Source organism: Silene latifolia, chromosome X, assembly GCF_048544455.1.
Source record: "Silene latifolia isolate original U9 population chromosome X, ASM4854445v1, whole genome shotgun sequence".
In the NCBI taxonomy this organism is placed as follows: domain Eukaryota; kingdom Viridiplantae; phylum Streptophyta; class Magnoliopsida; order Caryophyllales; family Caryophyllaceae; genus Silene; species Silene latifolia.
Window position 1 is genome coordinate 10,192,584 of NC_133537.1, and position 14,567 is coordinate 10,207,150.

At 39.8% G+C, this 14,567-nt stretch overlaps 1 protein-coding gene across 1 annotated transcript; it reads right to left on the minus strand.

Moving 5' to 3' along the window:
- Positions 1–159: 159 nt before the first annotated feature.
- LOC141622800 (uncharacterized) lies at positions 160–14,437 on the minus strand. The gene is made up of 5 exons (XM_074438817.1): positions 13,988–14,437; positions 2,716–2,851; positions 2,418–2,485; positions 2,219–2,305; positions 160–645 (listed from the first exon to the last, which is right to left on the minus strand). Exons 1-5 carry the CDS (start codon positions 14,381–14,383, stop codon positions 574–576), a joined length of 759 nt encoding a protein of 252 aa, XP_074294918.1. The 5' UTR covers positions 14,384–14,437; the 3' UTR covers positions 160–573.
- Between the last annotated feature and the right edge of the window lie 130 nt (positions 14,438–14,567).

The following is a 14,567-nucleotide window of genomic DNA, read 5'->3' on the forward strand; positions in this document are numbered from 1 at the left end:
TTAATACTCGTCATTTCCAAACACCTTCCATATGTGACATAAAAAAAACGCGTCATATGTAAAAAAATCAGAGGAGTAATCTGTATCATTAAGCTTGACACAAATTATCAATTCTCATTAATTCTCATTTACACCTTAATTTATAACGAGAGTGTAAAATTATCCTTCATATAAGAAAGGGAAGAAGGGAATCCTTCATATCAAAATATCAATTGACTGCGCCTTATAGCGCATAAGATGGCTAAGAATGCAGAACAACATTGTAGGAACGGGCTATTATTTATCCAACTGTCAAAGAAAAAAAAATACGTATCATTTCGAATAAGACCCCAGGATCTTGGATACATCAAAAAGCCACTCTTATAAAATTCATGAATTATTTTTGTGAGAGGATCGGGGCTAGAATACTTCATTAGAGTTTAGGAAGAGTTAATTCATAGCTCCAAATAATGAGATCGAGATTAAATTACATAGCTTGAGGCGGCTTTTCATGGCACTACTTCCTCGGCTCCTTCCAGTCATCCGGAAACCGATGATATTATTCTATGATATGATGCTTACTGTAAGTTGTTCTCAAGTCTGACTTGTCTCGGACAGTATACTGTCTAACAGGGACTCACAAGCATCATCCAGGATATCCAAAACCTGAACAAAGGAATGAACACTCAATGATCTCATCTGAGTTTTTGTTACAAACGGAAAATGACAACCGTAAAGGTTATCAGTAATCCAACTCTGTTTTCAATTTTTTCAATCGACAATTCTGATGAATTAAGTACAAGGCAAAGGTGAAAACTATGATTCTCCCCTATCAAATAGGAGGATTTGAAGAATACAGTAGGTTGTACAATGAATTCAACCAACGGGCAAAAACTCATATGTCGATGGTCCCATTTCACGTTAAATGATACGAATTCTACTCAAAGAATAGAACTCGTGAGTTTGCAGCGGAATTAACGAAACTGAACAGTGCTGAGAACTGTCCGATTTACGAATTGGTACAATTTGAACGGTTTCTGAGAGTGTCTGATTGAGAATTCGTAACAGGTTTTTATGTGTTTTTGATATTGTAACAAAACAACAAAACAAAAGAGATATTTGACCGATCTAGACCTATAGATCGTTCAATGGTGATTGTTATTCAAGACCTATTGAATAGCAATCGTGTTAATGCCCGAACGCGTCAAGCAAGAACAATTTTGGATCAAACGCGTCAATCCGATTCAGCAATTGCACACGGCAAATACTAGGGTTTTTCTTATTTCAATTCAACATTCAATATTCTAGAGAACAATACAACGACCATATTTATACTAGCTATGAAACCGACCTAATGCCCTAAATACATGCTGAAATCGGCATCACAATCTTACCTAAACTCGACTTTCCTAAAGCTAAAATAATTCCTTTATTCTGTTATTCTAAAACTAGGAAATAAACTAATTTGTAAATAATTAAATTAATTACTTGGAAATAATATTCTGAAAAATAAGACTAATTTACTAGGATATGATTTCTTTTAGGCAAGAAATCTCGACACCACTTCCTTGGGCGCCAAGTAAAGCGTGAACCAGTACTTCTTCTGGACGTTTTATTGAACAGTCACTCGAACTGTTCATTTTGATCACTTCCAGCATTATTTCCGTATCATTAAATTATTCATTTCATAATAGAGTAGATAACCTCTTTGCGAAATGGTGGTTTCCTGGTCACGACCATTCATGATACAATCTCATACAAGAGTAAGTGTGTGACCTAAAGGCAGTTGAAACTGACCAAACGGCAATCAAGTAATAGGTCAAATCCTTACTACAACTACGACAAAATTACCCCATCGTTTCAAACACTTCCACTACAGCTGGATTAGTGTATGTAGCAACATATGTTACTGTTTTCAATGACCCACTTTAAACTCTTAATCAAGACTTGCATCGACTATAGGTAAAATAATCAGTTCAGTGAGCTGGTGTGTTTTCTTCCATCATACACTAAAGCCAAAGAATAACGAGTCTAAACGCTTTGTCTCTACAGAAAATGGAGATAGGTGAGCTTACGCTCAAAAAATTTGAGCAATTCCACTCGAGGGAATTCAAACGGTTGTGCTCATATATCAGCTCTTTCCGCATTGTTGAAGTTATAGATTGTAGAGCAAGAACAATAACTGTACCACAAACTCATCATTCAGCATGATTACGAGGATAATGTGATCTAGCATTACCTTTTCAAAGCCTTGTTGTCCTCCATAATAAGGATCCGGGACTTCCTTTTCCTCATGTCTCTTACAATAAGAGCACATTAGCTTAACCTGAACGACAAGGTAGCTCAATCACCATACATGATACATGTTTAAATACCGAACATTCAAATCAACAAACTTAACTCTTGCGAACAAAATCGAACGAGAACGAAATTTTGACCTTTTTATCAGCATCAGGGGGTAAGTTGCCTCTTTTCTTCCAACTTTCATACGCCTCCAATATGTCAGCTAAAATCAAACATTAACGGCGTACAAAAAATCATTAGTTCAACTACCAAAGCACGCTGTAAAACACTAATATTCAGTATTATAACATTCCGCCTGTGCCTCAATGGCTCCGAATGTGGCACAACAGAGGGTGATCAGATGTACGCAGCCTCACAAAACGGACGGTTTTTGAATAACCCGTAATGAAAATCTACATTATATCCAAATGCCTATGGACAAAAAGTAGACACCTTTATTGGAATTATCCATGGCAAGAATAAGATCAAATTCTGTGAAATCGGAAGGACGAATTGGTCTTGATATTGAAGTAATCTCGATTCCACGTCTTTTTGCAGTAGACCTCATTCTCGAGTCTGCTGGATTACCCTTCAAAATCAACCAATAAAAAACGGGAATGATAACTGATACCGTCAAATAGAGTCGAGTCAATTAAGTGTTTGTAGGTAAATAAAGTGGCCAAACGGAGTGAATTGTCATTGAAATAAGGAAGTTTTGGTTTGATTGCTTGCTTGAGACGATTTTAATTAATAGGATACAAAGGCTTGGAGTTCAACCTAAAAAGTCAACTCAAAGTCAACCAAGGTCAAAGCCGAGCGGTCAACAAGTCAAGGTCGAGACAAGCTTCTAAGATCCCTACCCAAGCTCAAAGGAACGGGATAGGTACACCGTTTGAAGTCCTTTGCCACGGAACCAAGACAAGGAGGAGCAAGGTGATGACAAGCAAAATGAGGCAAAAACATCAGACTAAAACCGGAGCCTCCGGCCCACACCGGAGCATGCGGTGCCCACCGGAGCCTGCGGTCCAGGCCGGAGCCTGCGGTTTGGTCTGTCTCGCGAAATTTAAGGACCGTGTTTTATGGAAGTTGAAGGCCCATCTCGGTTTTTAAACTAAAAGGGAGTGCAGCCTTATATATATTGAATATTTGACGATACATTCCGTACCTTGTTAAAATTGTTTACCAACCACACATTGTCTAGCCAAATCCAATTCTCTCTCGATACGTTCCTCAATAAATCCGATTCGTACGGATTCTTCCCCCAACTAACGACGAGATCTTGCTGGAATTGCCACATATGAAATTGAGCACAATTTTGCAAAGAAATAGCCCACTTGTTTCTCGAGAAAAGATGGGAAACATGCTCTATATCATTTGATTGAATAGTTGACCCAGCCCCTTGTTGTTTGAAGAAACCCTCCACTTCAACCGGGCAACGGCGCCAAAATTTGATAAGCGAAAATACTAGGTGTCGTAAATCCTAGAATTAACTATCAAATTAACAATTTCTAAAACCAAACTCAATTCTACACTAGGTACTTAAATTGGTAGTATAGCATGAGTAAGGGTCGAACCCAAGGGAAGGATTAACAACTAAAAACTTAACTAGTGAACTAATTGGGATACTAATGAAAGCTCTATAAACTAAGTAAGGCACTAACAACAATTTAGACTTACTAACTAAGATTATTAACAAACAATGGTTATAAACAATGGTAAACAAGTGGTGACATAAATGGAAAAAGACATTTGATGGGAAACAAGCATGATAAAACTAAAGATGTGAATTTTTCTAAGAATCAAATCAACAAACACTTGATATGCAAAGATCAATATAAGGGAGGACTTGGTGTAACAAGGTTCAACAACTACTTCCTAAGTATAAAGATCCTCTCTTTTTCCTTGCCTTAACAATTACTCAACTACTTGTGTAAGATATTGACTACTTACTCCTAAGCTAGAGTAGTTGGTCCTACTAATATAGTCACCTAATTGAAAACCACAACAAGGTTTGCATAAGAGAGCATTAAGAACAAAAGCCAAACACAAGTGCCAAGATTAATCCTTTAGGAGGCTTAATCCAACTATTCCAAGGATTAACATACAAGTTCCACTCACAAAGACACAAACTTTAATCCAACTTCATAAAGATGCAAGCTTGCTGCTAGAATTGCAATAGTAAGATGATTAACATGCAAGGTTCATGACTCCCAACATAATAACATCCAACATAAACAATGAAACCAAGGAAACATGTAATAATTATTAAGGAAAGATTAAGAGGTTCTTACAAACTTAAGGAGAGTAGTGTCTCACCAAATTACACCAAGAAAAGGTCTAGCCTTCCATAACCATGGATGAATCCAAGAATTGTGGAAAGATTGACATAAAAATCCAACTAAAGATTACAACTTTTACCCAAAAACAAAGTATTCTTCTCATACAAGTCTCTTGTGATTATTCAATAATTAGGAGATTAGATGATAAAAGGAGTGTTCAAAACATGGGGTATATATAAGGCTGCACTCCTTTTTAGGTTAAAAACCGAGATGGGCCTTCAACTTCCATAAAACACGGTCCTTAAATTTCGCGAGACAGACCAAACCGCATGCTCCGGCCTGGACCGCAGGCTCCGGTGGGCACCGCATGCTCCGGTGTGGGCCGGAGGCTCCGGTTTTAGTCTGATGTTTTTGCCTCATTTTGCTTGTCATCACCTTGCTCCTCCTTGTCTTGGTTCCGTGGCAAAGGACTTCAAACGGTGTACCTATCCCGTTCCTTTGAGCTTGGGTAGGGATCTTAGAAACTTGTCTCGACCTTGACTTGTTGACCGCTCGGCTTTGACCTTGGTTGACTTTGAGTTGACTTTTTAGGTTGAACTCCAAGCTTTGTATCCTATTAATTAAAATCGTCTCAAGCAAGCAAGCAATCAAACCAAAACTTCCTTATTTCAATGACAATTCACTCCGTTTGGCCACTTTATTTACCTACAAACACTTAATTGACTCGACTCTATTTGACGGTATCAAATACCCCCACACTTAGACTTTTACTCGTCCCGAGTAAAACTCAAAACAAGCAATTGCACAAGTCTATAGGCTAATGTAGGTGTAATTGACCACTCTCCCCTCACTACAACCTTCTTATAGCTCCCTCTTAAACAATCCACCAATTGAAACGAAAAATCTAGACTCAAAGTTTTACACACTCTCTTCTCTCACTCCCCCTCTTATTACTCCCTCTTACAAAGACACGACATACCACCAACTCCGACTCATTACGCAACTCCACCCTTCTTATATCACCAACAAGAGGTGGCCACTCTCACCTTATCCCAAGGTGGAAGCAAAGTGGCCTAAGCAACTCCTAAATCATCCTATTACACCACTTATATCACCCCCTTATCACTCCAAGCAAAGTATGATCATGCTACTTGGTTGGCCACACTCCTATGCAAATCAACTATCAAAGTAGCCAAAACAAAAATCCACCAATTTGGGACAAGTATTTGTGACTCAAAAGAAATTAAATCCTAGACCTAACCTCCTTCCAAAACCCTCCTTATCACTCCCTTCTTATCCCTCCATCTTTTTGGTGTTTATTTTTTTCAATTTTTCAATTTTTTTGGTGAAAATCCCTCATTTTGCCTAAGGTGCCCTTTCGGGTTTTCACCTTAGCTTTCCTTTCCTCTCATGGTGGCTCGCAACTCGTTTCTTCATTTTACCCGGAATGCCCTTTCGGGTTTTCATTCCGTCCTCGGCCACCTTCCCAATCTTGCCTTAGGTGCCCACCCTTGTGGGTTTTCACCTAGCCGGGATTTTCCTTTTTCTTTTTTTTTTTTTTTTTTCAATTTTTTTTTTAATGCATTAAACAACAAGAAATTTACATATGTTACAATTCATATTCCTCCCCCACACTTGCATTCCACATTGAGGCTCAATGTAGAGGAGGTCACAATCTTCTCTTTAATCATGAGAACCCGAGGCACCCCCTTGATCATAGGTGCCTTGGTTCTCTTGTTGCCCGGGCATAGCTTTGGTCCACAAATTCTTGGGTGATGGAGGGTGGGTTTGTTGGGTGAAGAGACATGTCAAATAGTCCACTAACTATCCCAAGGGTGTCCTCTTGGGTCCTTGCATCGTGGTATGAATCTTGGACATATTCATGATATCTTTCATTTTGGACCCCAAATTGGTGGTCCATTTGGCCTCTCCACTCATTTTGCTCTTTCCACATGTTCGCATTGGCCGTTATTGTGTGGTCAAGTTGTTGTTGGCAAAGACGGTTAGCCTCTTGATTGGCAATCATTTATCTCATCAAGACCGTTTGAGCCGATGCGGCCTCCTCTATCAACCTTCCCCTTTCATCAACCACCCTTCTCCATTGATCTAGGTTCTCTAATCTTGGGGTTTGTTGTTGTTGCCAAGCCCAGTTTTCTTCCACCCTTCCACTAATAGTGGCTAAAACCTCCCTTGTATCTTTGAAGTAGTCATACATAGTTTGTTGCCAAGGGGCAACCGGGGTAGAGCTTCCCCCCGCTTCATACATAGGGGTGTCTTGATGGGTGGTGTGAGTAGAAAAGGGGGGTTGGTGGGAAGTACTCTCTTTATAGTTTGAGGATGACGGAGCCATGGTATGCCAACTTGGTAAACTACATGGTGACTAAGAAGTTTCCAACTTCTTTATCATCAAGTCAAAGGAATAAGATCAAGGCCGATGCCCGATTCTACATATGGGATGACCCTTATCTATGAAAAATGTGTCAAGACCAAGTCATCCGAAGATGTGTGTCGGATGTAGAAATACCACCCATCCTTAGACATTGCCATGAATATGCTTGTGGAGGCCACTTTGGACCCCAAAAGACGGCCCGGAAAATTCTTGAAAGCGGGTTCTATTAGCCAAACATCTTTAAAGATGCTCACATCTTCACAAGTGCCAACGGGTTGGAAACATATCAAGGTGGAACGAAATGCCTCAACAACCCATGCTATACTTGGAGGTCTTTGATGTGTGGGGGATAGACTTCATGGGACCATTCTCCAAATCGGATGGCTATCTCTATATTCTTTTGGCGGTAGACTATGTTTCAAAGTGGGTTGAGGCCATACCAACTAGGAATGATGATGCAAGAACGGTCTCAAGTTTCATGCAAAGCCATAATTTCTCGAGGTTTGGCTATCCAAGGGCGTTGATAAGTGATCGGGGCACTCACTTTTGCAATCGGATTATGGAAGGGTTGTTAAAGAAATACGGGGTCGTGCACAAAGTCTCCACCCCTTACCACCCACAAACAAATGGGCAAGCGGAGGTATCCAATCGGGAGATCAAAAGTATCTTACAAAAAACAGTGAACCCCGATAGGAAGGATTGGAGTCAAAGGTTAAATGACGCTCTTTGGGCGTACCGCACCGCTTACAAGACACCAATTGGTATGTCCCCGTACCGACTCATTTATGGAAAGGCATGTCACCTTCCTTTGGAAGTGGAGAATAAAGCCTATTGGGCCATCAAATCTTTCAACCAAAACATAGACGATGCGGGTCCGTCTTGACTCTTATGATAATGCCGCCATATACAAGGAGAAAGCTAGAATATGGCATGATCGAATGATAAGTCGGCGGGTTTTCAAGGAAGGAACCAAAGTTCTTGTCTTCCAAAATAGGCTAAAGTTGTTCTCCGGGAAGCTAAGATCAAGGTGGTTTGGGCCGTTCATTGTAAGAAAAGTCCACTCTCATGGAGCGGTCGAAGTCGAGAACCCAAGCACGGGAAAGATGATCAAAGTGAATGGACAACGACTGAAAGAATATCATGAAGGCATGGATCCACATTTGGTGGAAGAAGTCAATTTGGAAGACCCCATTTACCAAACATGATCAAGAGGAACACTAAGTCGAGCCATCGACGTTAAACATACGGCAACCTTTGTACATATCCTATCTCTAGTGTAGAATTTACCGCTTTCCATAGGTAGAATTTAAATTCATGTCATTTACAATTCCGTCATTTATATTATTGTCAATAAAATGCATTAAACATTCAATGAAGTTACTAACATTCTTTTAAGTAATGAAGGATTTTGGAAGTAATTTTTGAAGAGAATGATGAAACACGGATGGGGAAATAACGAAGCAAAGACATAGTCGGTTCAAGAATCAAAGGAAACACACCCAAAAGTGAACAAAAAGCCAAAGAAACAAAACACAAAAAAATTCGCCAAACCGCAGCCTGCGGCCCTCACCGGAGCCTGCGGCGTGTACCGGAGCCTGCGGCTGCGGTTTGGTCTGTTTTGTTTCTAAGGCACAAGAAAAAAACCCGACTCATCCCTTTTCTTCCTCATTTGTGTCGACCAAAGGCAAGAGCAACAACAACTTTCCACCATTAACACTCCTCAAATGTTCCTCCTAAATCACTTAAACTTTAAACAAAGTCACCAATTCTTACCCCAATCTCTTCCTTTCCATCATTAATACCAATTAATCTCTTCAAAATCGCCCAAATTTCAGAAATTCCCCAATTTTGCTCAAGAACCCTAGAAAATCCGGGTACAAATTGAAGCTTCAAGAGGAAAATTAAAGGGTCAAGAAGGGGTTTACTAGCATCAATTAACAAGAAGCAATAATTTGTGGAATTCGGGGAGGTATAACCACCAAACCAAACTTTCAATGCTTACTTGGTTATTAATTCGAAAATTAGCTTAGTTTAGTTAATTATTTGGATTATTGTTGTTTATTTGTTGTTACTTGTCTTGTTGGTAGTAAAAATTTTCTGGGTAAGGTTAGAGGAATCATCAAAACACCATTTACACTTTCCTTAAGTTAGTGCACACAAGGTGTTTGTTGATTTGCCTCAAAGGGTGCAAAACAAATTTTGAGTGATTATTGTTGTTTGTAGTCTCTAAATTCTTTGTAGGAACAATGACAAGAACAAGAGAACCTACTTCTAGGAAAGGTAAGAGACGAGTGGTGGAGGAACCGGAGGAAGAAATTAAAGAGGGTAGTGAGGAAGAGTGTGAGGAGGTATACATGGGGTGGGAAAACATGACCGCCAAACACAAAAAAATTCATGACCGGCTAGTAGAGCCTAGACGTCATCCCCTTATTACCACCACTTTTCTAGATGACCACACTTTGGAGGCCCTTGGGTTCATGGAATTTGCTAGGCCTATGATGAGGAAAGTTGGACTTGAGTACTACTTCACCGATGATGGTTGGCACGACACTTACCATTCCTATGCTTATGAGTTCATTTCTACGGTATCCGAGGAGATTGTGCCGGAGAGTGGTGAGAAAGTTGTGAAATTCCGTTTGAACAAGAAGTGGCATACGGAGACCTATGACACCGTTAGGGAAATACTTCATTTTTCCATGCCCCCTTCCGACATTGTTGTGGCCCCGGGTATACTTGAGTATTTGTGGGAAGAGCTAACGGGTACGAGAGTCACAAACAAAGATGACAAAGTTTCTCAAATAACCAATCCCGTCATCCGTTTATTAGGCCGTTTTCTCACCTCTCTTTTCACTTCCGTGGGTGAACCCACAAAAGTCAACCGAACCGTGAGGTCTTGGATTTATACCATGTTGCCGGAAGGAGTTGGATGCCCGGATTGGGCTAAGCTCTTCATTGATTCTTGCATCAAACATCGCACCAAGCAAGGGGGTGGAAAAATTAACCAAGGTGGGTTAATATCTTTCTTTGTGGATTACTATGATGGGGGTGACCCCGACAATCAAAAGGTGAACGAGTGTGGGGGATTTAATGTGTACCATAGTATGGCTCTTGAGAAATACAAGATGTTCCACATTCTTAGTACAAGTCCCTTGAGAGGAATATGGTTGGGAGCACATGAACAAGGCTATCTAATTCTCCCTAGGCCACCACGCTCCCCACTACCAAGCGGGAACATGGCACGTGAATTCTTTTGCCATCCCGATCCGGAGGCACCCAACTTGTTAGCTCAAAGTCAAAAAAGAGGAGAAGAAGAAAGAAGAGAAGGGGAACATGAGGTTCACCACCTTGAGAGTACTTCCCACCAACCCCCCTTCTCTACTCACACCACCCATCAAGACACCCCTATGTATGAAGCGGGGGGAAGCTCTACCCCGGTTGCCCCTTGGCAACAAACTATGTATGACTACTTCAAAGATACAAGGGAGGTTTTAGCCACTATTAGTGGAAGGGTGGAAGAAAACTGGGCTTGGCAACAACAACAAACCCCAAGATTAGAGAACCTAGATCAATGGAGAAGGGTGGTTGATGAAAGGGGAAGGTTGATAGAGGAGGCCGCATCGGCTCAAACGGTCTTGATGAGATAAATGATTGCCAATCAAGAGGCTAACCGTCTTTGCCAACAACAACTTGACCACACAATAACGGCCAATGCGAACATGTAGAAAGAGCAAAATGAGTGGAGAGGCCAAATGGACCACCAATTTGGGGTCCAAAATGAAAGATATCATGAATATGTCCAAGATTCATACCACGATGCAAGGACCCAAGAGGACACCCTTGGGATAGTTAGTGGACTATTTGGCATGTCTCTTCACCCAACAAACCGACCCTCCATCACCCAAGAATTTGTGGACCAAAGCTATGCCCGGGCAACAAGAGAACCAAGGCACCTATGATCAAGGGGGTGCCTCGGGTTCTCATGATTAAAGAGAAGATTGTGACCTCCTCCATATTGAGGACAATGTGGAATGCAAGTGTGGGGGAGGAATATGAAGTGTAACATATGTAAATTTCTTGTTGTTTAATGCATTAAAAAAAAATTGAAAAAAAAAAAGAAAAAAAAAAAAGGAAAATCCCGGCTAGGTGAAAACCCACAAGGGTGGGCACCTAAGGCAAGATTGGGAAGGTGGCCGAGGACGGAATTAAAACCCGAAAGGGCATTCCGGGTAAAATGAAGAAACGAGTTGCGAGCCACCATGAGAGGAAAGGAAAGCTAAAGTGAAAACCCGAAAGGGCACCTTAGGCAAAATGAGGGATTTTCACCAAAAAAATTGAAAAATTGAAAAAAATAAACACCAAAAAGATGGAGGGATAAGAAGGGAGTGATAAGGAGGGTTTTGGAAGGAGGTTAGGTCTAGGATTTAATTTCTTTTGAGTCACAAATACTTGTCCCAAATTGGTGGATTTTTGTTTTGGCTACTTTGGTAGTTGATTTGCATAGGAGTGTGGCCAACCAAGTAGCATGATCATACTTTGCTTGGAGTGATAAGGGGGTGATATAAGTGGTGTAATAGGATGATTTAGGAGTTGCTTAGGCCACTTTGCTTCCACCTTGGGATAAGGTGAGAGTGGCCACCTCTTGTTGGTGATATAAGAAGGGTGGAGTTGCGTAATGAGTCGGAGTTGGTGGTATGTCGTGTCTTTGTAAGAGGGAGTAATAAGAGGGGGAGTGAGAGAAGAGAGTGTGTAAAACTTTGAGTCTAGATTTTTCGTTTCAATTGGTGGATTGTTTAAGAGGGAGCTATAAGAAGGTTGTAGTGAGGGGAGAGTGGTCAATTACACCTACATTAGCCTATAGACTTGTGCAATTGCTTGTTTTGAGTTTTACTCGGGACGAGTAAAAGTCTAAGTGTGGGGGTATTTGATACCGTCAAATAGAGTCGAGTCAATTAAGTGTTTGTAGGTAAATAAAGTGGCCAAACGGAGTGAATTGTCATTGAAATAAGGAAGTTTTGGTTTGATTGCTTGCTTGCTTGAGACGATTTTAATTAATAGGATACAAAGCTTGGAGTTCAACCTAAAAAGTCAACTCAAAGTCAACCAAGGTCAAAGCCGAGCGGTCAACAAGTCAAGGTCGAGACAAGTTTCTAAGATCCCTACCCAAGCTCAAAGGAACGGGATAGGTACACCGTTTGAAGTCCTTTGCCACGGAACCAAGACAAGGAGGAGCAAGGTGATGACAAGCAAAATGAGGCAAAACATCGAGACTAAAACCGAGCCTCCGCCCACACCGAGCATGCGGTGCCCACCGGAGCCTGCGGTCCAGGCCGGAGCATGCGGTTTGGTCTGTCTCGCGAAATTTAAGGACCGTGTTTTATGGAAGTTGAAGGCCCATCTCGGTTTTTAACCTAAAAAGGAGTGCAGCCTTATATATACCCCATGTTTTGAACACTCCTTTTATCATCTAATCTCCTAATTATTGAATAATCACAAGAGACTTGTATGAGAAGAATACTTTGTTTTTGGGTAAAAGTTGTAATCTTTAGTTGGATTTTTATGTCAATCTTTCCACAATTCTTGGATTCATCCATGGTTATGGAAGGCTAGACCTTTTCTTGGTGTAATTTGGTGAGACACTACTCTCTTAAGTTTAAGTTTGTAAGAACCTCTTAATCTTTCCTTAATAATTATTACATGTTTCCTTGGTTTCATTGTTTATGTTGGATGTTATTATGTTGGGAGTCATGAACCTTGCATGTTAATCATCTTACTATTGCAATTCTAGCAGCAAGCTTGCATCTTTATGAAGTTGGATTAAAGTTTGTGTCTTTGTGAGTGGAACTTGTATGTTAATCCTTGGGATAGTTGGATTAAGCCTCCTAAAGGATTAATCTTGGCACTTGTGTTTGGCTTTTGTTCTTAATGCTCTCTTATGCAAACCTTGTTCTGGTTTTCAATTAGGTGACTATATTAGTAGGACCAACTACTCTAGCTTAGGAGTAAGTAGTCAATATCTTACACAAGTAGTTGAGTAATTGTTGAGGCAAGGAAAAAGAGAGGATCTTTATACTTAGGAAGTAGTTGTTGAACCTTGTTACACCAAGTCCTCCCTTATATTGATCTTTGCATATCAAGTGTTTGTTGATTTGATTCTTAGAAAAATTCACATCTTTAGTTTTATCATGCTTGTTTCCCATCAAATGTCTTTTTCCATTTATGTCACCACTTGTTTACCATTGTTTATAACCATTGTTTGTTAATAATCTTAGTTAGTAAGTCTAAATTGTTGTTAGTGCCTTACTTAGTTTATAGAGCTTTCATTAGTATCCCAATTAGTTCACTAGTTAAGTTTTTAGTTGTTAATCCTTCCCTTGGGTTCGACCCCTACTCATGCTATACTACCAATTTAAGTACCTAGTGTAGAATTGAGTTTGGTTTTAGAAATTGTTAATTTGATAGTTAATTCTAGTATTTAACGACCTAGTATTTATAATTATCAATAACGCTAAAGGTTAAAACTTAAAACGCTTGTACTACTCGTTCTGTGAGAAAATAAATAATTCGGTTTATCTAAATCAAGCATAAAAACGACTGACACAATATATATTTGAGCGACATTATGGGCAGCCATCCAAAGTAAATCAATACAGTACAACATAATCAGTTACTCCCTTCATCCCAATCATTTGTTTATCTTTTATTAAAATACCTCTACAACATCATTACCTCATTACCCTGACGCCTCAATGACTCGCAAATTGCAGGGTAAGGGGGGTTAGATGTGCGTAGCCTTACCCTTATGTTAGTAACACAAAGAGGTTGTTTCTGAATGACCTAAGATGAAAACTTAGTCGAGAACTGCAATGAAGGATCACTACTTCACAAGAGCCGCTTTAGTGAGCCATTTTGATACAAACATCAGTACACATAATAAAAGTAAACAAATGATTGAGACGGAGGAAATAATAAAGGTTCAATCTTTTTAATCACCCATCAAAATAATTTAAGATTAACAACATATAAGTCAAAAAGACACAAACTTTAGGGAAAAAGAAACCTCATGATAATCAATTGTGCCAGCAGAATCAATGATGAACTCAGAATCAAGCCCTCTTTTTTTGACTAAATCTCTGAAAACTCCTTCTGCAGCAGGACTTCTACATATGTTTCCTAAACAAACAAATAATACAGAAAATGTTTTTGTTTCTGCTGATGAAGGTGTTGAGGAAGCCATTGATGATGTTGAAGAAATTGATGAAGGTTTAGGTATAGAAGAATGTGATTTAATTGGGTAATTAAAGTTTTGATTTTGGGGAGAATAAAATGATGGGAATGTAATTTGAGGAAAAGGGTTTTTTTGTGGAGGAATATAAGAGAGAGAGTTGGTTGAAAAATGGTGAAGGGGAATGTTTACAGTTGATGCATATATGCTGATACTGTTGAAGGTTTTCATTTTTGCGGTGTAAACTGGTCATGGAATTTTTATTTGGGGGTTTTTAAAGGTCAGCTACTATTGGGTGAAACGGCGTGAGACCGTCTTGCTCTATAATTAGTACTTAGAAATAGAGCGAGTTTGTAACAAACTCGTTTCATACTCAATTAGTGTGATTATATCATATGCATGTCAATTACGGAGT